This window comes from Pinus tabuliformis, chromosome J (genome assembly GCF_031772625.1).
Source record: "Pinus tabuliformis cultivar Carrire ecotype Pingquan chromosome J, CPIR1, whole genome shotgun sequence".
NCBI lineage: Eukaryota > Viridiplantae > Streptophyta > Pinopsida > Pinales > Pinaceae > Pinus > Pinus tabuliformis.
This window is the reverse complement of record NC_142295.1, coordinates 85039825-85063691: the sequence shown is the minus strand read 5'-3', so window position 1 is coordinate 85063691 and position 23867 is coordinate 85039825. Positions and strand designations below refer to the sequence as shown.

The 23867-nt window shown below is 39.7% G+C and overlaps 1 protein-coding gene across 2 annotated transcripts in view; it reads right to left on the bottom strand.

The window, feature by feature from the left end:
- LOC149225628 (protein ACCUMULATION AND REPLICATION OF CHLOROPLASTS 3, chloroplastic-like) overlaps nucleotides 1–23867 on the bottom strand; it is a 514713-nt gene that overhangs the window by 205967 nt on the left and 284879 nt on the right. For both annotated transcript variants that reach the window (XM_089377212.1, XM_089377213.1), the window contains exon 10: nucleotides 4598–5891. In XM_089377212.1, the coding sequence (XP_089233338.1) occupies nucleotides 4598–5891 (1294 nt within the window). The remainder of the gene's footprint in view (nucleotides 1–4597; nucleotides 5892–23867) is intronic.

The following is a 23867-nucleotide window of genomic DNA, read 5'->3' as shown; positions in this document are numbered from 1 at the left end:
ATGGCCTTCCCATCTAGCGAAGAAGGAAGGAAAAGAAATTGAAAAAAGGAGGACTATTCTAGGGTTTCTATCCACATGTGAAAATATTCCAGAAGTAGATTGTTGCAGATTTGACAGCAGTTAAGAGCAACAGCATGAGAAGCCTCATTTGAATGTACATTTAGGTCTACAAGGTGTCAATAGCTTTATCTAATTGAAATGAAATGAAATGATACTCTACAAGGTCTACAAGGTCTACATTTGAATGTACATTTCATTTCAATATACATTTAGGTCTACAACGTGTCAATAGCTTTATGACCCCTCTACAATATCACCGTCATCAAATCTAACAGGCTCTAGCACTGGATCATTGAGATCCATGTTGGCCAATGCAAACTCAACACTGTTGTCCAGAGCCATATCATCAGGAAGGACATCCCACATCTTTGTCTTTCCCTTCAACCACTCTTCCCTCTGCCTATAAATAAGATGAAGGTTGGTGTGCACATACACCATTGTCTCTGCCCTGGACTGCTCAAGCCTGCTCTTCTTCACACTATACAAATTCCCATATGTGCTCCAATTCCTCTCGCAACAAGAGGATGAAGTCACCTAAGAGAGGAGCCTCATGGCTAACTACTGAAGAGGAGGGCTTGTTGCCCCATGATTTGCCCACCAAGAATAGGGCTTCTTAGCCCCCCTGTCTCTAATCACATCATATTCTAAAAATCGACCAGTGCCCGTGGAAAACTCTAAAGAGGCATCCTCCACCTCATCAAGCAATGTTCTATCCTTAAAAAACCGCTTGAATGCATCTTTCCTCCCCTGTGAGGTTTCACCATCCATGTGAGGAGGGAATCTACAGGAAGGTCCACCATTCAACCACTCATGGTTGTAGTATTTTAGTTTCAATGAGTGAGCCAAACAATGTAAAGGTGTGCAATTCTTGTCCCATCTACTGACAAGAATATCTTGTTACCTGTATAGTACCACAGAAGGCCTCTGGAGATGTCTCATACTCGGGGCACTCACTCTGTAGAATAATGCTCTTCACAGACTCAATCATGGAATCCCATCCCTCATAAACCTCTCCTAGGATGGCTTTGTCTGTATCTGCAAATCAAACCAAAGAAATGATAGGGTCCATGATCTGAATAATTAGATCTACCCTCTCCCACCAAGCATCATCTAGCACTGTGTCCTTCACTCTTTTAGAGGCTAGTTGATCTGTCTCTCTCCAAAAAGACCAAAACTCATAAATAACCATGGCCCCAAGAGCGGTCTTGACCTCCCTCAACCTCTTCAACATGATGAACGAAGAGGCAAATCATGTATCAGCAATCTTCAACAATGATAGATTGTTGTACTCCTTGTAGATAGTGAGGGCATTTGTATGATTTTGCACAAAGTTATAGATATGCTGTGCATCCTCAATAATGTTACCAATCCAAAGCACATCAGAAGCAATGGATTTCAATGCTAAGTTCAATGAATGGACAATGCAAGGTGTCCAAAACACTTGTGGATATTTAGCTTCCACAATCATGCCAACAGCCTTGCAAACAGGTGTAATATCTGTATTGATTTGCACACAAGAATCAACACCTACATCTTCAATAACTTCAATAAACAACTCACCCATATATTGTGCATCCTTGGTCCAAGTGTATCCACTACTTTCAAGAAAACTAGACCATTCAAGGAAGAATCATGAAGTTGATGAGTGGGTGTCATGCTGGATTTGTCCATCCATCGGAAAAAATGTTAACCCCAGATGTTGGCCATGATACTTTAATAGGCTCAAGCATTTTTTGCACCTCCTTTCTTGCCTTCGTCAACAATGTGGTTCTAAGCTTCTCTGAACCAGGAGGCACATACAATGACGGAGACCCGTGAGTTAAAGCTCGACACACCTCAATAAATAGAGGTGAGTGTGCAACATTAAAGGATATGAAGTTTTGATAGAAAAAAGGCAATGGTGAGATCAAGCTCTTCCCGTTTCTCTTTTTGAAAAATCTTGTCCATTGGACCAAGTGAAATTGCCTTTCTTTTTGCTGCTTGTCCCGCAATAGAACTCTCAAATGGAAATTTGGTGGTGTCTTTCCTCAAAAATGGAAGGGGGTCATCATTCTTGGTTTTTCTTGATTTTCCAGCCACATTTGCCATACCAAAAGTGAACTCTTTTTCCATTTCTTTCCTCTTTTGTAAAGGAACTTGTGTACAAGCTCCAACTCCACAACCTGGTAAAGCTAACAAATGGCCTTTCACACGAAAATATGTGCTTGTGAAAGTATTGTGGCAAAAGTTGCATCTCCAATGCACATTGTCTCCTCCCTTCCCCTTGCTGCTTCCCCCATCCTCTCTTGTGACATATTTCCATAAGGGATATTTCTCAATGTTACCTTTAGGAGGAAGTCTTCCCTCATCATTACTTGCAGCAGAATATGATGATATTGGGGGAGGCGAGGCATCTCCAATGGGGACATTATTCTCCTTCCTTTACCCCCTACATGCTGCCCTTGATTGAGCCATGAATACTGTAAAAAAAATAAACAAAATATGCACAAATTTGTAAAAGAAATGCATATACAAACTGTTGTAATACAAATGTAAAAAGATAGAGATGAAATGCACTTACCTGGTGCTTGAATCTCCTTGAAAGCACTCCAAACCCTTGGCTCCTTGCTCCAAACTTCTAACAGCAAACCCACAGCTCACTATTTGCAAAAGGAATGAGAGAAAATGGTAAAGAAAATTAGAAATGCACCCTTTTTAATGGCCTGCGGGTTCCTTTTCGCCGGATTCGAACCTGGTTTTTGGGACACGATGTGCCATAATGGGACACGATCCGGATCGTGTCCCGAAAATCGGATTTGAATTAGGTCAAATCGAATCTGATTCGTAGGATTCGAACACTTGGGCAAAAATCAATGAATCCGGTTTCTTAGGTAATATGTAAATAAATAAAAATTCATATGCAAATTATTGATGGCATGTTTTTCTCTAATATTTTTTTACAATCGTTGTACTATGTAGTACTAAATGATCAAGCATATGTTTCTCTAATCCTTATTGGAGTTATCAGATTTTGAACATTGGAAAAATCAACAATGGGTCAAGAAGGTCATTAAGTGAAATTAAGGGGCTGAAATTCGGCCTGTGGTAACCTCAGAATTTCGGCCTCCTTGTCACAGAAATTTCAGTCACACGTGGGAGCTTCTCCAAGGTCAAAGATTTGGTCAAATAGGAATATTATTCTCTTGTTCTCTTCTTTTCTTTTCTTTCTCCTTTGACTTGTCTTTCTACTTCTTCTTCGCTAGGTTCAGATCTGATCTTGTGTGTGTTGATGGTGTCCCCAAGGTAGGCCAAACTTCCCTCTTATATATAGCTGTCAAGGAGGTCAAATAGGTGTCACTAGGAGGCCCAGGCCGACTTGTTCAAGGAGGGCCAACCTGGTCAACTTGTGGACTTAAGACTTGACATAAAACTCAAATTTCATTTTGTTACAAATGTCTAAATGGGACATGATGCAAATAAATATTCCTTTGACTCAATAAATTATTTTTGACTCTTGACTTTCTAAGCATGAAGAACATGCTTTGACAAAAATATAAATATACTAAATATATCAATGATAGATTTTCATTATGAAGACCAACTCTAGTTACAACTTCAACACAATCCTCCTGATCCTGAAATCCTAAAAATTGTCAAGTCTGCTAGATTTTGAGTGGGCTTTAAAATTCTACTTTCTTCGTATGAAATCCAATGAGGTCAACACTCAACCACTATCAAATATCCTGAGTCAATTTAATGGTAATGTTAAAAATATAAGTAAAAGGATGGATCCTTTTACTTTAAGAATTAGACATTACTATTAATTGCATAGCAATAGTAGTGCCCTAGGCTTGAATATTAGGCTGCCCAATTCAAAAAATACTGTTTAATTAAAAATTTGTGTTTTAGAATGACCACGGTCGCATTGTAAAGAACCAGCCAGTTCGGTACCAAACTGGCCAGTTCTGTTACAGAACCAGCCGGTTGAGTACCAAACCATCCTTTTCCAGTTCCAGACCTCGAACCATGCCAGTTTGGGGGTCAAACCAGTCAGACCGGCCAGTTCCACGGGTTCCAGTCTGGTTCCAATAACACTGGTATACATTGGTGGGTTTAAAACCTCAAGGGAAGAGGACAGTTACACAGCATCAGAAAATTTCACAATTAACTGAAGGTGCATGAACAACCTTGTTCATAAGAAAATAAATTGAATTTGAAATTATATTTCTCTAGGTAAACATAACACAGTAAATGGGGCTAAAAGAGAAATCATGTAAAGTACAACCAATGAGGTTATAGGTTTATTGGCACAATTTATGAAAATAAAAAAACACAGCAACCAACCATGGTTACATTCAAATCTAGATGCAGAAATATCTTAACCTGCATTGAGTTTAGATCAAGATTCAAAACAAAGTATTGAAGTATTTAAAATGTGCCTGTCATCAAACTTCTTTAATTACATTCATTTCCTGAAAATTCCATGGCTCAATTAACCAGGAATGCAACATACTAGATTTAAAAACAGCAAATAACTGGTAGCACACAACTTACATACCAGCATTGATGCTGCCCTCTCAGAAAGTGATCTTTGTTTTCTGTACTCTTCAGCTTCTTTCCCTGAAACTAGTGCTGAAGCAGCATGATAAATATCCAGAATAGCACCCAAGCCTGCATCAGCTATACCATTCTGAACAGACAAATGCGCATCAACTGGAGCTTCAGCTTGGCTATTTTCCAATTGCAATTCTTCTCCTGCTTGATATTTCTTAGACAATGGGTTTACATTTTCCCCATTAACTGGATTTCCACCTACTCGAAGTCTCAAATTATCCACCTCATAATCCTTCTGTTCAGAAGCTCGTTCATGAGCCCATGCCTCTACTGCACATAGATCTAGCCCTTCATTCCAGTAAATTAACCTTTCCTTATCCACGAATTGTGTAGAAGGTCGAGAACCTTCAGCATGAGGCACTGAATTTTCAGTGTTATCACTATCAACTTTAGATGTATCATCCAAGCTAGATATCTGCTGGTGATTTTTATCAGAAGCATTCTTCTCCAAACAAACTTCTAAATTCATAGAGGAGGATACAGAATATTGATCTTCAATTGAGGCTCCATCTTGAAAAGACCTAGCAATTTCACAGCCCTCTGTATCATGTTCAGGATAATCCATTTGAAATCCATCCCTGTTAAAAGATGCACATAAGCTTGTTTCACCTGTACTTGATGATGATAACCTTTGCTGCATTGCTTCACTTCTAGAACCAATATATGAACTTGGATTTACAAACTGAATTGTATGACCAGACTTATCATTATCACATGTTTCCTGAGCTGAATCAAGGTCAAGAAGGTTTTCTTCTCTGAAATCACATGCTACTCCATCCAACTTACAAGAACCCAGCACATTATCTGTGTTTAATATGTCTTCATTTATTATGTATTTTGTCATTGCACTTCTAGGATTATCAACCACGCTGTTTATATCAGTCAGACTGCAATTACAACTTACTTCATCGGCAAACTGTTTATGTTTGCCTGATAGCTGCGACTTCAATCTGTCATTATCAATCCTTCTACAGTTAGAAAAATCTTTGAATCCATTCTGACACTCTGTGGGGACAAGAAAATCATTATCCTGTGGCTTTTGGGCATTATTCTTTAAAGTATCCTGCTTTGTTGACAGTGCATCTTCCAAGCAGAAAGCCTTGTTAGGCAGTGAGGATGGTTGACCAACATTATTTTTTAAGCTCAAGCCATCCCGAAAAAGTGAGAAGGGAAAGCGCAGACTCAATGATAGTTGCGACCAAAAATTCATTTTTGGGGTTGATTCATGTCTATCAAGCCTGCAAACTATATAAACGTGAGTAGTAGATTCTGAAGTAGAGATAATAAAAAGGAAAAATAGAGGTAGACACAAATAAGTCAAAGAAACCATTTTGTGGAAAGTGTAACTAGCAGCTGAGCCATACATTAATAACAGAAACTAAATGGCAATCATGTCATGCAGTAATAACAGTTGTATTGTGCACATATAATAACAGCAATAAATGTAGGACTAATCACAAATAAAAGAATGGAAGGTTTTAAAAGAAGAGTAAAAAGTTCTACATTTAGAAAGGAAAGTTTACCATCATTCAAGATAGATAACCTACATTAATGGAGACCGCCACATTGCAACAAATACAACGTTGGCTTCCATTAATGCAGCAGCCAGTCTCATTTAGTGCAGAGCACCCTATAAATAGATGGGAAAACCCTAACATAGACCATTAAGAATGTTATGGCCCAGCATAAAAATTTAACATCTAAATAGGAATAACATTTACTGCCCTTTAAAAGACAGCCGCAAGTTGGAAATGTAAATAGTTTCAGTCTCATAATTGTCCTAGTTGTCATTATATGATGTAAAAGAATATAAGAAAATCATTTATTTATTAAGCATGGGATTCATGCTTGTTTCATTGGTCAAATAGGTCAAGGCATCCATTGGATGCCTTTAGGAAAAGTCAATATAAATTTGCAAAACATTTTGGGTATTTTATGTCATGTATTTCTACAAAATCTAAAATTGCCTCTAGCTACAAGTCAGCCTAAAGATCATCCTCAAGTCGGCCTGGTTGGCAGTCCATTTGTTGGAAGAGAAGCATATATATATAAAGGGACTCAGATCCCTTTTGGACACAACACTACCACTGCAGTTCGATAACATTAAAAGGTGTCTAGCAAGAGAAGAAAACCATAATACTTTCTGCTCAGTGACCAATACATTCAAGTCTGCTCAGAAACAAAGATGCAATGATACTATAGAAGAACAAAGATTGCAGTAAGAAGCATCAAGGAAGATCCGAAGACAGCAGGAGGTGACACATTGATCTTACAGGGGTACGAACAGTTCTAGAAGAAATCCAAAGTTCCAGGCATTTGTATTACAGGGGTCCAAACAGTTCTGAAAGAAATCCGAGTTGCAGACATTTGTATTACATGGTTCCATCCGAAGTTGAAGCTATATTCTCCAGTAATCCAAATCTCAGTGACATCATAAAGGTCTGAGGTTTTCAGTGACATCACGGTTGTTTAAAGTTGCAGTCCAGTGATTTTTGTACAAGTCCAAAATCAAAGCAGTATTTGAGAAGAATTTCAGTGACATCTCTTTTGTTGACTTGAGAGGGCTGGTAGCTAGAAGGTGGTTTGACTTGGTAATTTGGGTCTTGAAAAGTCTCATCTTTGATCTAATTCTATAAGAAGGAGATTGTTTGGGTTTTCCCCAAGTAGTGGGGTTTTGCCCTGGCGTGGAGCCTACATTTGGTGTCTTTTGTCTCTTGTATATTTCATTTTGGTAATTGCTTGATGAAAGAGAACTAAAACTAATTAATAAGAAGACACAAACTTCACAAGTAATTATCAAGCTAAGGAAAATCAATCTTGACCTACAACTACTTTGATTTTCCAACATGGTATCAGAGCTAAGGTGAAGAAGAGACATCACATCTAGAGAGCAGAAAGAAGTCCATCATTGTAGTAGCTTATTATTGTTGCAGAAGGTATCCCTCAATCAACAGTGTCTAATCTAATGGCTTATACGTGCAAGGAAAGCAATAAATTAGAAGGAGCATCCAACTACAAGGCATGGAAAAAGAGAATTGACTTAGCCCTTAGAGAGAATGATGTCATGAAGTACGTTCTTGGAAAGGTCCCTGTTCCAGATTCAGAGGATGAAGAAGAAGTTGAAAAATATGAAAAAGGGGATGTCAAAGCTCAAAGAATTCTCTTTGAGTCTATCAAAGACCCCCTCATTACTTTTGTATCAGAACTGTCTACATCCAAAGAAGTCTATGATACCTTGGTGAAATTATACTCCATCAACACAACAGGTCACATGATAGCCTTAAGGACTCAACTATATCAATCAAAAATGACAAATGAAGACACTATAGCTTCCTTTTTCATGAAGCTATCAAAAATCAGAGATCAACTCCTTGAAACTGGTGAGAAAATATCTAATTCAGAATTAATCACAGTAGCAATCAATGCTTTACCTAAAGAGTGGGATGGTTTTGCAAGTAGCATCTGTGCAAGGAAAGATCCTCCATCATTTGAAGAACTATGGTCTCAATGCTCAACAGAAGAATCCAGAATAAAGGCTAGAAGTAATGCTCATCATTATCATTCGAAGAACTATGGTCTCAATGCTCAACAGAAGAATCCAGAATAAAGGCTAGAAGTAATGCTCATCCTGACAATGAAACTTCTCAAGCCTTTGCAGCTAAGTCAAGGAAGAATTTTGATAAGAAAAAGAAGAACAAAAATAGAGACATGTCCAAAGTCCAGTGCTTTGGCTGTCATGAATATGGACATTACAAATCAGATTGTCCTAAGAACCCAAAGAACAATAAAAGGAAAGAAATGTCTGAAGCTTTAACAGCTGAAGTTGTAGAACCCTCAAAGAAGTAGAAGGAAGATGTCAAGGACCTCTTCTATTAAGTACTGTTGTAACTTTTTTTGACACCAAGGACAAAATAAAAAAAAGTTACATTGTGCAAGTATACCCCTCAGACTGGCAAAATCTTCAGGCATGCTAATGATGGTTACTATAAATACTTCTGGGTTATTTTAAATCTAAGTTGCATGAAACGCCGAAACGTTTCAAAATTTCCGAAATGGGTACGTTTAGAAACATTACCTCCCAAAAATGGAAACGCGGACTGAAACGTCATATATGTATATATATAAAAAATTATATAAATAAATAAGTGAATAACACATTATCTTGCAAGAAAAAAGGGAATAAGGCCCATAGATGACAATTTAAAAGGAAAAACAAGTCTATATTAACTCTAATACATGATTACATGATGGTCGATTTTCGGGTGAGTTTCCGCTAAGTTTCAGATTTTCAGGTACGGGTATGGCCCGAAACGTCGGGTTCTTTGAAGTTTCGTGCAACATAGTTTTAATTTTTAAATACTTAATTAATTAATTAATTAATTATATATTAAATTATTTATATTTAAGATTAAAAATAAAATTATTGAACTTTGAAAGCACAATCTCCAAATCAAATTGAAGTTAGCATATTACAAGTCAACTCTGTATACAAATCGAAAGCAGAGGTCTCAGAATGTCTGGCAAGAAATTAACATTCCATATTTCAAGGATCAATATCAGCAAGGTATTCCAGGTTCGAAGATTAATGGTAGTAGCACATTAAAGCAAAGATTAAACAAACTTCAGGTTTTGAGGGCATTTTATTTGCCCAATCTCAGATTTTTAGGCAATAAATCAGCATTCCAATTGACAGTTTGGGTATTTCTAAATAAGACATCTGGCAGAGTGTATTAATTGTTAAAGATTTCATTCCCAAGTTTCATGCGAGCAGCAAAAATATCATCAGTTTTGAAAGGCATCTGAACCAACAGTTCGAGACACATTACAGCCTGATCCAGATTTGGTTTATTTTTGGAGATTTTATTGATTTTAACTCCTAGAACTTAGTTTTATGTTCCTAAAAGTTAGAACAGTTTGTTGATTGTAATACTCTATATATTCTTAAGTTTTGAATGTAAAAGGGTTGGCTTTTGATGCCAAAAGCCCTGTCATTTTGTAAAACTTTTATTATAGAATTCCTAATTGAAGTATGCTAGCTCCAATTCATGACAGAATTTGTTTTTCCTGTATGTTTTTCCAGTGTTTTCATACCTTATTTCTGCACATGTTCAAGGTAACATGGGAGAGCTGGGTAAGAATAGAATGAGTGTCAATTTCTTCGAAAGCCCCTTGCAAAGTTATAATCATTTAAAGAGATTAATTAACTGAACTGTTTGTCTTGGTTAATTCCTTTAAATCTTTTAATTGTTGCCTTCTGTCATCTCTTGAATGTGTTTTGTTTGGATGTAGAAATCTTCTACATGCATCCATTATATCTGGTTGATTAAGTATTCAGTATAACTGCTTAATTATCATCTATTCTCTTATATACATCTGTCAAATTCTCTAAAAATCATGCTATTCTATCAAACTAGATGCTGACACTTTGACCAAGGACTCTACAAGAGAGGGATTTATTTATGAACAGATATTGGACAATCATCAGCAACCACCCAAAATAAATCATAGATCTGGCCATTGTGCTCCATAGGTTGTTGTCCAGTGACAATGAACAACGTTAAAAAAGGCCTCGTAACATTTGAGGGAGCCCCCTCTGGTTCAAAGGCTAGCTTGAACCTAAAGACTAGTCGAGTTGTTTTCTCGGCGTAGTTTCGTAGGCAAGAACTGCCTTCGAGAAACAAGTACAACAAGTACCATTGAACTTAGGCAACCATTTGCAATACTTCTCGGGTAGGGTATGTGGATCATCAAGGAATTAGCTTACATTTAGCGGCCTAAATGCAGTTATGCGAGTCAGGTTGAATGATCTTACAGCGGATGTATGAACGAGAGATACTCCTAACATCTAAGGCCAAAGGAAAGAAGCTCTGCATAAGTCCCTAACTACTTCACTACCGCTGGGGAAGAACTCCTAAAGTGGGGAGGCTGGTTAAGAACCGTCTGGTACAAAAATGCTCTGATCCTCTAGGTGCAAATGAACTGATGTGTTGTTTAGCACCTCCACAACAGTCTCGAGGGTATTGATTGGCCTCAAAAGGGCGCGCTGAGGGGAGACTCGAGGTCTCACTACTCTACTATCTAAAATACCTTGGAACTCAGCTCGTCACTTATGCTTCGATCAACCGAATCAACCTGAAAGTATGATGTGATTGTCTAAATCGTCCCTGAAGGAGGTGGGGTATGTAGATCTAACACTTGTCTAAATATTTCCCTAACCAAGATGGCTAGGAATCTATAGTCAAGATACCAAAAGAAGGTAGAGAGGGATCCTCCAGACTCTCTATAAAGGCGATAATATCATCCTATAATCACATAGTATATGGGGCAACAAAAAATGAGGTGCATCTCAGTCTTCGACTCCTATAGGTGGAAAAACTGGCAGATCTTATCAAATTGTAGAATATGGTGATCCATCTCTACCCAATGTCAATGGGACCCAACTCGAAGCTGCCCTAGTGGGATCATGAGTGAGTGCATCTAGTGCCTGCAAGTAGAAGGGGGGCAAACGATGAGGCCATCATGCAGCCCCAAAAAATGCTCTAGATAGAAGAGGACATCTTTGAGCCAAGGCTTATCGAGACCAATGTCAAAGTGACCTAAATGTATAATCTGTAGATATCTTCTTTGATGGCATAATCCAATGTCTATCGAGTCGGTAACATATGTGTTGGTCTATCAAGGGAGAAACTAAATGGAGGAAGCCGCTCAGGGGAGATGGTCATCCACTGAAGGAGTTGAGACGCCTCTGCAAACCATCCACTAGCACGACCTGAGGGGGTATCTAAAGCAATGGCCTCCGAAGAATAAAGTGTAAGATAGGGGAAACTCTCTCTCCTAGTAGAGACTCCCTATAATCCCTAACTCTATGGACAAAAGAGGCCAAACAAAAGAGGATATCAAGGTGAAATGGGTGGACCCCGAACTTTGTTTGAATAATGGGCTATGGAACTATGTGTTTTCAACAAATGATATGTTCGAGAAGTAGGGTTTGGACTCTCCCCATCATGGCCCAAACGAACTATAGTGAAATGTGTCCCAACATCTCGGAACCATAGAGGATCGTGGGTCTAATAATGGCCTCCATGAGGTGGAACATGGATGAGATGCCCTGGAACTGTGCCTAGAAGCACTATCACTCAATGAGGGCTTGGGGCCCATAACCTTTACTGATCTAAGGTTGGAGTGCTTGAAACATACCAAATTTGGGCCCTATGAACTATACTCCCAAGTAGGTGTAAGATGTGGTGAACTCAATCTTTGTCCCACGGTAGTAAAGTGTAGGTATGCAATAGAGTTCTTTGACGCATTGAAGATCAGTACCTTGGTTTATCAAGGTTGATCTTCAACTGTCAAAGGTCATGGAAACTGGCCAACGTCTCAATTTGTCTCTGTAATCCCTCAAGAGTAAAGGCCAACAAGACCGAGTCATCAGTGAAGAGGAGCAAGGAGATCAAAACATGGTGCAAGAGGGCATCCGTCACCCCTTCTTCACCCCAATGTTATTTTCAATCAGGTCTGAAAGACCATGGGCCATCTTAAGGCACCCCAGCGCTAACTCATAGAGTCTCATGATATCAATTAAAAGAGAAAATACAAGTTACAAGAAGCAATATCTCTCCAATGTGTAATGATCTCAAGTGATGAGGGCACTCTCTCTCTCTCTCTCTCTCTCTCTCTCTCTCTCTCTCTCTCTCTCTCTCTCTCTATATATATATATATATATATATATAATGCTAACCAAGTGCTTTTCCTTAATTAGGTTAATCATTCACTAAAAGCCCCTAAAATAACAATAATACATGATACACGCTGGATGGATCCCCAACTAACCCCCATGAATGCCTTTAAGACAAAGATAACATGAAATCGTAAATGATCCATAAATGCCACATGTTTGAGTGTAATATGCTCAATAAGGTGACATCATCTCAAAAATAAGGTAAACATGCTGCAAGAGGCATGTCTCCTCCCAAAGGTGTGATAGATCATCAATATGACATGTCTCCTCATCAAAATTCATAATACATCAACAAAAGGTACCTCTCTTCATCATCAAGTGCCCCATCAAATGTGATGTCCCATCATATGCAGAACATCCTAGCTCATGATAATGACATCATCAAAGGAAAATGCTCCAAGACCTCTTCAAATAGGTGGTTTATCATCATCATGTCCATCCTCATCAAAGGAAGGCTCCATGTCATCAAAAGGGTGCAAGATCAAAGGGGCGTCATGCCCTTTCCAATTGGCACATCAAACTCACCAATGCAACGTCTAGGGTCCAAGGTACAACGTCCATGAACAATGTGTGAGACAATGTCTAGCATGGTGCCAATTCACCTCATGGTCCAACATTTGTCTTCAAATCTCCAAAGTCCATCATCTAAGAGAACGGCATCATCCATGAAGACTGGGTGTCATCAACAACATCCTCTAAAGGACTATGTACATGTATGGCATCTTCAAGCATAACTCAAGGAATCAAGTGATAATCCATAATATATACGAGCTAATGAATCCTAAGAAGTGAAAGATATTTAATGCATAAACCACATAAGTTGATCACATTAGGTATCTTCTTCAAACCTCATGCTAACTTATGAACTTATACAACTTGTTAGGTTTATGTATGGGAGGGTTATCAACTACCCCGATTTGGTGCTTACAAAGCCCCAAGGGGAAAAATAGTTCCTAGGCCAAGCGTTCAATGAATAGGTGAATCTGATAAGTGATATGTTTATGGGGTGAGCATCATAAGTGTCATAGTCTTATACATGGGTTATACAGGACCTTCATCCATGAGCGCCTTTGTGGAGGGAGTGCTTCCATTACTTGAGTTACCCTTCCTCGACACTACTTTTTCCACCCCTTACTTAGCCTTTTACTTTCCTTTGATTAGCTTGTTTTAGCAAGCTTTTATTAATTTCATTTAAATCTCCTTTTTGGATAACACTTCAATGTTCATAGGATTGCGATGTTCTTTACGTCCCATTTATATTGATAGATAATGATAAGCTTTGGATTGGGGTGATGACCTCACATGAGTGGGTAGAGCACAAGCCAACTTGGCTTTTAATTATAATTCATCCCTTCTCACTTTTTTGCATTTTAACACTTGACACATGCTCTTTATTTCTTTGTTTTTGCAGTTGGATCAACCTCTACACATTTTCAAGCCTCTCTTCTCATGGGATGAGAGAAGCAAGGAAACAGTACGAGCGACTAACAACAACCAACTCAAAAGGTAGGATAATGGAGAAAGAGGATGCATGGAATGTCACTCTATCTGAATAGATGGCTCCTATCTATGACCTTCCTAGACATTTAAAGAAAAGCCCCATAGTGGTCACACTTAACTAAAAGGAGAAGATAAACACCAAAGTGAAATAAGGCAACAAGTATAACTTCTGAGCGAAATGATTCATTTTCAAACTTCCACCCATGATCATCACTTAAATCAATGGCTAATGTACCTTATCTGTGTTGAGCCACCATCATCAAATGATTATGTTGATCAGGCAAAACGTGTTGAGCATATGAGGAGCAAGAGGCACCAAAGGGGCTACTACATGTGGAGAATGTTTGTCATCATCTCTACAATGTGGATCAAGGAAGGATCATCATTGCCAAATGGTTGGAAATCTGCATCATAGGAGAACAATTTTCTCCTAGGGTCACCCCTGTGTATGGATGGGCAAGAGGATTAAAACATACATCCAATGTAGGTATAAAGTGAGAATGTGAAAACAACTCCTAAAGCAATCCTAACAAAGATCGATAAAACTCTAAGAAGTTATCTAAAAGAAAAGGAACAAGACACTTGAATGTGAAGAATGTTAATACCAAATGATCATTGTTTAGTGCAAAAGAGATCTTGTCAAGGGTTCCTAGAGCGAGATGTCAAAGACAAGTGAGGGACCAAAAGGAAAAAGATCCACACTAGAGTCATCTTTCACTATGAAGAGGCCAACACGCTATCAAATGATGTCATTTGGAGAGTAAGCAAGGTTGAGGTGGCCTACCTAACTAATCTTGGAAGGAGCACTAAAATTAGGAAACCCATCTCTCCTAACATCCAAGGTTGTGGAAAAGAAACTCGAAATAGAACATAGGATCTCAACCTTATCTAGAGAGTAGTAATTTACGCACTCCTGGGTATCCTAGAATTGATTTGTCCACTAGGCTAGTGGTGTTTGTTCTGACGTTTAGAGGAGCAACTCCTATGAGGTATCGAGGAGGCCAATCGACCCATCAGGAAGGGATCAAGATAAAACCTCAGGCCTTACTTATCTACACACCAAAATGGTGTGGGTCTCTACATGTTGTTTCTTGCCCTGAGCGAATGGGACAACCAAGAGGAAAGAAGTGATCCTCCAAATGGTATCTAGTCAAGCCAAACCACAGAGAGGCTATGATCGATGTCTGAAATCTCTCTCATGAAAAGGGAAAAACATCTTTGGTCTACAAAAGAAAGATAGGGATGGAACTCCCTGAGTCCCATTAGAGGCAATAATTCCTTCATCTAATCTCATACTAGATGGGGCAGCAAAAGATGATATGTTCCTTCTTCTTGATCTCCTACAAGTGGCATAGATGGGAATAACAGTATAACTATGGGATGTGGTAATTAGCCTCAATGCAAAGCTTGTGAGAACCCACCCAGACTTGAAAGAAGAAGGTATAAAAGAATACCAGATACTAAGATTTCAAATTATACTTCATAATTCTTCACCATTCTACAAAGCACATTTTGTTAAATTTTTAAATACCAGCCCAAATATATTTTCTCACGACAATTAATTTTATTTCCAACAATTTATTTATTTAGTCAAATAAATACTGAATTACTGAAAAATAAAATCACTACTATTTTTAACTTCTAGAAATGAATATATGTAGCGAAATTTAAATTAGAGAGATCAATCACACATTCCAAAAATAATTCACCCACAATAATTCTTCGCCATCTATTAATCTGAAAAATCTAGGTTTTCAACCCAGAGAGATACAAGGAAAAATACAATAACTAGAACCTATAACTGCCCCCCCCGTATGAATTCAACCCAAGGAAATTGACATCTAGAAGAAATCGTCTTGGAGTAATTCAGCCCAATCAATCAGCTAGCAAATCGACCTATGCCATTCGTGCATCCTACCATTGCGCCTCAGGAAAACTTGCCCCCCAGCAATTTGGCTCTCTCCAAATCATATCGACCTTCCTCCAGCAACTCGACCTCCTAGATTCACCTGTACTTCTCCTCCTCTACGCGTCAATCCATTGAGTCACATGCACTAAAGAAAATCGTTCTCTCTATGATGAATACCTTTCTTGAGTTCTTGTTGTTGCGTCTTCACCTCTTCACTAGGCTTCCTTTATAATCTTCATTAAGTCCAAATCCCTAACCCTAATCCCCTTTCTATAACATCTTGGAGATCAACAGTTGACATTATTTCCAAGTCACGTAAATAATTAAATTACTTATCCTTACAAAATGACTTAGTAGTCCAAAAAAATTAATTGACTCAATTATTGTACTTTTCCTAAGTTAGACTTAGGAAAGAAGACATAAATCAATTACTTCACCAAGCAAGCACCTAAAGAGGCAATAAATCATCTCCCACATGCTAAGACAACAAGCTTATGCAAAAGAACTTCTGAAGCTACCACTTGCTTCAACACTCCCTCCTAGCAAGGAAGGGATTCTCCACCACCCTCATCATATCTCGGTACTTCACAAACTTCCCTTTCACTAGAGGCTTAGTGAGAACATCTGCCACCTGCTCCTCTATAGAAATGTACTGCAATCTCAAAGCACCTCTCTAGACGTTGTCTCTGATGAAGTGATATATGATCTCAATGTGCTTGAACCGATCATGAAACACGAGAATTTCAAAGAGCTTAATGCAACTTAGATTATCACAATGAACCACAGTTGGCCCCATCTATAGATTAAACAGTCTTGCAAGCATCTTGCAAAGCCACACTGCCTCAGAGCTCACCATACTCACTTCCATGTACTCGATCTTTGTTCAACTAAGAGCCATTGATTGCTACTTCCTGTTCTACAATGAGATCATGGTTGATCCCAAGTTGAAACAACATCCCAGATGTGGATTTTTGTCCACAACGCTCCCTACCCAATCAAAAATTGTATACCCCTAAAGCTCCACTCCTCCACCTATGGCATATCTCAGTCCAAAGTCCATCGTACCTCGCAGGTATCTCAATACATGCTTCGCTCCCACTGAATGAACCTGTCTTAACTCAACCATGAACTAGCTGAGTGTGTTCACAGCAAAACATATACCCAGCCTAGTGTTGATCAGATATATCAAAGACCCACCAGCTGCCTGTAAACTATGGGGATCCACCAACTCGCCTTCAAAACCACTTAGCATCTTCAAGTTAGTGATCATCGGTGTATACATAGGCATTCAATTCTCCATCCCGAACCTCCTCAAGATCTCAATTGCATACTTTCCCTATCCAAGGAAAATCTTTCCTAGCTACTACCACACTTCCAATCCCAAAAAGTAGTGCATCGAGTTGATGCCCTTCATCTTGAACTCCGAAGCAAGATCCTCCTTGCACATCCCTATGAGCTTCTTTGATCCTGTCAAGAATAGATCGTCCACATAAAGTACAAAAATGAGCGGCTCACCCTCAACAAGTACATAGTACAAGTTGGGATCTGCCAAGCTAACCATCGATCTTAGCATACCATGCATGTGAAGCTTGCTTCAACCCATAAAGGGCCTTCTTCAACCTGCATACATTGGAATCTCTCCCATGCAGCTCAAAGCCCTGAGGGTGCAAAATATACACCTCGTCCTCAATCACTCCATTGAGGAAAGAAGCCTTCACATCCATTTGATGTATCCTCCACCCCATCTCTGAAGCAATGGACATAATTGCTCTAATGGATGCATATCTGGCTACAAGTGTGAATGTCTCCACGTAATCCACTCCCTGATTTTGGGAGAACCCTCTTACCATGAACCTCTCTTTGTACTTCTCGACATTGTCATTAGTTGCATGTTTGATCTTATAGATCCATCGAAAAGTGACTACAGACATTCCCTCGGCTCTCAGCACTATGTCCCATACATAATTTTTCATGATGGAGCTACACTCCTCCACCATGGACTCCCTCCAGACTTGCTCATCTATAGCCTCCTAAAGTGGAAGGCTCAAACGCAATGATGTTGCTCATCAATGCCAAATCTAGAAAATCTCGTAATATGATCTACTCTCCCTAGCAGTGTGGCTAGGAGCCTCCACATTCTCCTCATCATCTCTCAAGGCCTGCTTGGCCCATCTCGGCCTTTTCTTGGTAGAGCTCAAAGGAATATCCATCTCATCCTCCAAATTTATTGATTGTGTCCCTGTTGCTAGTGTTGTTGGTGTTGGTCCCTGTCCAGCCTTAAGAGCTTCTACCTCCCAATCCTCTATCACTATTGGTTCTTTCTCATGAGATCTCCTAATGGTCCGGCCCTCATCAATTCTAACATCCCAACTCAAGATCACTTCCTCCGTCTTAGAATGTAGACTCGGTTGGCCTTTGAAACCTCATTTTAGTCAACAAATACACCCCTTTCTGATAAGGGCTCCAATTTAGTCCTCTTCTATGTGGGAATATGGACATAAATTGAACTATGAAAGATGCACAAATGGCTCACATTTGGTTTCACTCCTATAAACAATTCCTCAGGAGTCACGTCCTCCAATATTATATGTGGACTCCTATTTTACACATACACAGTTGTATTGCAGGCCTTCGCCCACAAAACATAGGCAATTCTTGATCATAAATCATTGTCATCATTGTCTCCATTATGGTCTTGTTCTTCCTCTCAGTAACACCATTCTACTAAGGGTTATAAGGTACCATGAGCTCCTTCTTAAACCTTGCTTCACTGCAAAAGCCCCGGAACTCGTTGGACACATACTTGCCCAATTATCAGATTTCAGCACCTTAATCCTCTTACCAGTTTGGTTATCCACAAGAACCTTAAACTCCTAAAAATGATCAAAGACCTCATCCTTGGTCATTAGGAAGTAGAGCCAACTTTTCTTGGAATTATCATCTATGAACATCGCAAAGTATAAGGACCATGTGATCGACGTCACAAACATAGGACCACAAATATCTCAGTGTACCAAGTCTAGCACTCCCTTAGACTTGGTCTCGCTATGAGGATATGCAGCGTTGGCTTGCTTGCCAAACACACACCCTTTACACACGCATCTTGCTCCACCCTGATCTTTGGAAAACCAGTAACCACCCTCTGCAACATCGAGAGAGCTCTGTACTGTAGGCGTCTCATCCTCCTATGCCATATCTCACCCTGGCTGTCACTGTCATGTATTAGAGCTTTCACGGTTGTCCTCTCAACAAATAGAGATCCCTCTCCCTTCTCCCAATCACTCACTTCTTGTTGGGATCAGTTCTTTTCAGACCAACAACCACTTCACCTCCAGTAAAGCTAACCTCTAGTCCTTTGTCTCCTATGGCGGAAATTGAAAGGAAATTTTCCTTGAAACCCAGTATGTTCAACACGTCCACCTCCATGATACCACCTGAGTCCATCTGAAACTCAATATTGTCAATGCCTTCTACTACATACCTTGCCTTATCACCAACCTCCATAGGTACATTCCTAGGCCACTCGGTCATGTTGATGAATACGTCTTGAGATCCCTTCATGTGACGAGATGCTCCACTGTTCATGGACCAGACCCCTCTCGTGATCGTTCCAAAAAGGCAAGACACTAAGGCAAAGTTTTTCTCAAAATTTTCAATTGCCTCTTCCATCTGTGCATTGACTGTCGTAGTGGTCTTTCCCTTGCCCTTCTTCTTCTTAAGACATTAACTGGCAAAATACCCGAACTTGTGACAAGCAAAACACTTGACTTTGCTCATGTCCTTCTCCTTTTGGGTCTTCTTATTCATGGTAGCTGATATTTTTCTTGGATTCCTTTCGTCGAGAGGTGTAGGATTGATCTAAAGATCATCCAATTCCGACATGTATTCATGGAGATATGAATTTATTTGTGTTATGGGACAATTCGTCAAGGTCGGCCAACAACCAAATTGCCCCCACTTATCCTCCATGTTTTAGTATAAATAGAAGAGGACTTTAAGTCATTTGTCACACACACTCTTGTGATCTCTCTTCATTCTATTTTGGGTTTGATGAAGATGAGATCTAGAGGGAGTGCCCTAGGTGATATGCTGCCCTAATAGGAGATGCCCTAGAAGTTGTGATGGAGAAGGCTCTATGCTATCATGGAGAAGGCTCTTCGCTGCCCTAATGGACAAACCTAATGTAGCCATGAAGAAGCCTTATTGTTACCATGGAGAAACACATACGCTGGCATGGAAATAAAGCCCTAACGCTGAAGCGTCGTAACCGCAGTCATGGAACGAGGGTTCTAATGCTGTCATGCCCTAAACGCAGAGAGACCTGAGCTCTGTTCTAAAGGAATCATGGCTGCAGCCTAACGTTGTCATGGTGAGGACCCTATGGAGATGACCTTAACGCAGTCTTAGCCACAGCGCTTAAGGTTGCCCTAGGCTGCTACCCATGAGGGTATATTGACAGCACGAAGAGAGTCATATCTAGCCCTAGTTGTTGTCCTATGTTACCCTAGTCGCAATCCTAAAGGGTGAGCTAAGACGCAGAGGGAGAGGCCTTAACTAGCAGCGTGTGAAGGCCCAATCCGCAGTTCTAAAAGAGCCCTAATTGCTGACCCTTATACACAGTCAAAGTCTCCTATACGCTGGCTGAAATATCATTGTTTGTAATACGCAGCAAGCAGAAGGAACCCTTAACCAAGGGTAGTGGAACTTCCAGCGTGGAAGAAAAGGACTACCATTGTTTAGAAGCTGTCATGGAGGAAGACTTATTACGCAACCCTTATCTGATGTTAAGAGAGGCCCATTAGTAGTCTTGTATTGTTGCCATGATGTTGTAGATGATAGCATGTTAAGGACTGTCTGGGCATATTGGTGATGAGCTTGATTTGAAGGGTTGCTACAGCTAGCTGCTTTGCTAGGCTGCAAGCCATAGCAAGCAGCTAAGTCTGTCCCATGATAGTATTGCAGTGTACAGCACAGTGATGATGGACAGTATGTTTAGATGCAGCATACTTGGATGGATGCAGCATGGATAATGAATGCATTGACTATTGTGGGCAGCATGGTGCAGTATGGTGCAGCACAATGGATGCAGTATGATGCAGCACAATGGTACAGCATGGTGATGATGGGCATGGATGTATAGCAGCAGCATGATGCATTGCAGCAGCTTGATGATGATGGGTGCAACAACATGATGTGAGTAGTGTAGCAGCAAGAATATATTGCAGCAGCATGATGATGATGTATTGCAGTATGCATTGTGCAATGAAGGGTACAACAGTGCAGCATGATGATGAGGTGCAGCACAGTGATAGGTGCAGCATGGTGATGGAATCACTTTGGAGAATCAGTTGAAGCAGTATGCCTTCACCTAAGTTCAGATCAACCACCTCATGTGTTATCTTCATAGAGAAGCTTTCTGCTCTTATTTTGACAAGTCAAAATGTTGACCACTAATGTATATGTACTATCTCTCTCTCTGCTGAACTATTGAAGAACATAAGAAGAATTGATCAAGGGTTTCCCCACACTGGGGTTTGTCCTTCGCTGGCGCCACATCGTGTGTCCTCTTGTCTTGACTTGTTTTCTATGATTTATGTTTATGTTCTATCTGCATTTTACTATCATGCTAAATGTGATTGCTAATCTGGAATTTATATTGAGTTAATATGGAAAATTGAAGTAAATTTTCTCTCAGCATAGAACATACCTAAACTTAACAAGCTTCTTAGACAAGCAAGACGAAGCTCAAGAGGAACTTGTACTGCTATCAACACTTGGTTATCTGTCTATTCCCTCTCTTTATGTAAATCTTTCATTTCCTCTGGTCGATGATATCCTGATGGAAAATATGTTCCTTTCGGAGACATTCATCGCGAAATCACGACGCTTGCACTTTTAACTAGTACCGCCTACTCTAATCGGTTTTCTATTTTCAGTTAACCCTTGTCAACTATTGCAAGTAGAGTAAGGAAAGGGGGAAAACCTTAACAAGTATGTCAGAGGTATATATCAATATCCTTCTCTAAAGGGACAACCTCTTCTGCTCTCAATAAGTCGGGATCCCTCTTCCGCCCCATGAAATAAATAAGTGCCTATGCACAATTCTTTGAACAAATAAAAATGGAAAAATGAAATAAAGGGCGAAAAAAGAGAAAGGCTTCCTGCACAAAGAGGTGAAGCAAGTAACTCCGTCGAGGTACTGTCGAGGCTCGCTAGCAGCAGAGCAATGCTTGTGTTCCTGAAGTGACTGTGTTAGGGTAATGTCCAGACCTGCTGGCAACGGAGCAACACCAAAGATGAAACTAGAACTTTGAGAGTCTATTTTTACTTGTGCATCTATATACCCCTCATCCCTGTCAGGCCAGGCAATAACTCCACAAAGCAAAACCTGATTCGTGTTATTCCATTAGGTAGGTTTTTGTTATACACAATACGGAGTGACTATTCAGTTCATCTCCCGATGACTGTTCACATTCCTAATTTAATTTTTTATATAAATTCACCCAATCATGAAGATTAGGTGTCAACATTCCCCCCCTTAATCTGAAGGGATGTTGGTGAGTCCAAGCATCATTCTGAATCGTTCAAGCTTTTCCCTTCCAAGCACTTTGGTGAAGATGTCTGCAATTTGCTCATTTGTGGAACAATGACAGAGATGGATTGTTTTGGCCACAACATGATGTCGAATCAGATGATATTTAGTATTGATGTGCTTTGTTCGATCATGGAAGGTTGGGTTCTTGGCCAACTTTATTGCAGAGGTGTTGTCAATCATGAGTGGAGTTGATTGTACTTGTTTTACCTGCAAATCTTCAAGAATCTTCCTGAGCCACACAATTTCTTTTGTTGCTTCAGCTGCTACCACGTATTCTGCTTCTATTGTGGAATCTGTTGGAACTGATTGTTTGTGTGGTCTCCAGGAGATAGCTCCTGATCCAAGACTCATAGCATATCCTGAAGTAGATACCCCAGTTTCTTTGTCTCCATCGAAGTCTGAATCAGAGTATCCGATCAAGCTGAAGTCATCCACCTGTGTGTACTTGATTCCAAAGTCTTGAGTTCCCTTCAAGTAATTTAGAACTCTTTTTGCAGCAGACCAATATCCCTCACAAGGCTTTTGCATAAACCTGGAGAGGATTCCAATAGCAAATGAAATGTCTGATCTGGTAGTAATTAGGTAGTTGAGACTTCCTACAAGCTGTCTATACTTTGTTGCATCCTCAAATTCTTTTCCTTCAATAGATGTGAGCTTTAAGTTTTGTTCCATTGGAGTAGTAAGAGGATTGCACTCTGTCATGCCAAACCTGTTCAACAAATCTCCAATGTATTTCTTTTGAGAAAGGAATATGGACTTTAGATGGTGGGTTACTTCAATGCCAAGATAGTAATGAACATAGCCCAAATCAATCATTTCAAAACTTTTCCCCAATTCCTTCTTTATGGATGCTATGTAGCTTTCATTGTTCCCTGTCATTAAAAGATGATCTACATATACCACAAGATATACCACTGTTTTGCCAACTTTCTTGACAAATAAAGTTGCATCATCAAGATCAAAATGATTGAAATTGAGTTTCAGAAGATGCTCAGTTAGTTTTTCATACCAGGCTCGCGGTGCTTGTTTGAGGCCATACAAGGACTTCACAAGTTTGCATACTTTATGTTCATGTCCTTTCACAGCAAATCCTTCAGGCTGGGACATAAAAGCTTTTAGATCTCCATTCAAGAAAGCAGTTTTTACATCCATTTGATGGACTTTCCAACCGTTCTGAGCTGCTAGTGCAAAGAGTGTCCGGATGGTAGCCCATTTTGCTGTGGGAGCAAAAGTCTCCTCATAATCGACCCCTTCCTTCTGTGCAAAACCTTTTGCCACAAGCCTAGCTTTGTGCTTGTCAAGTGAGCCATCAGCTTTATACTTGTTCTTGTAGACCCACTTGCAGCCAACTGGTTTGGTTCCTAATGGAGGATCAACCAGCTTCCAAGTGGAGTTCTTTATGAAGGCATCATACTCCTTTTGCATCGCTTCTTTCCATTCATCATGAGAAGCAGCTTCTTTGAAGGAAGTTG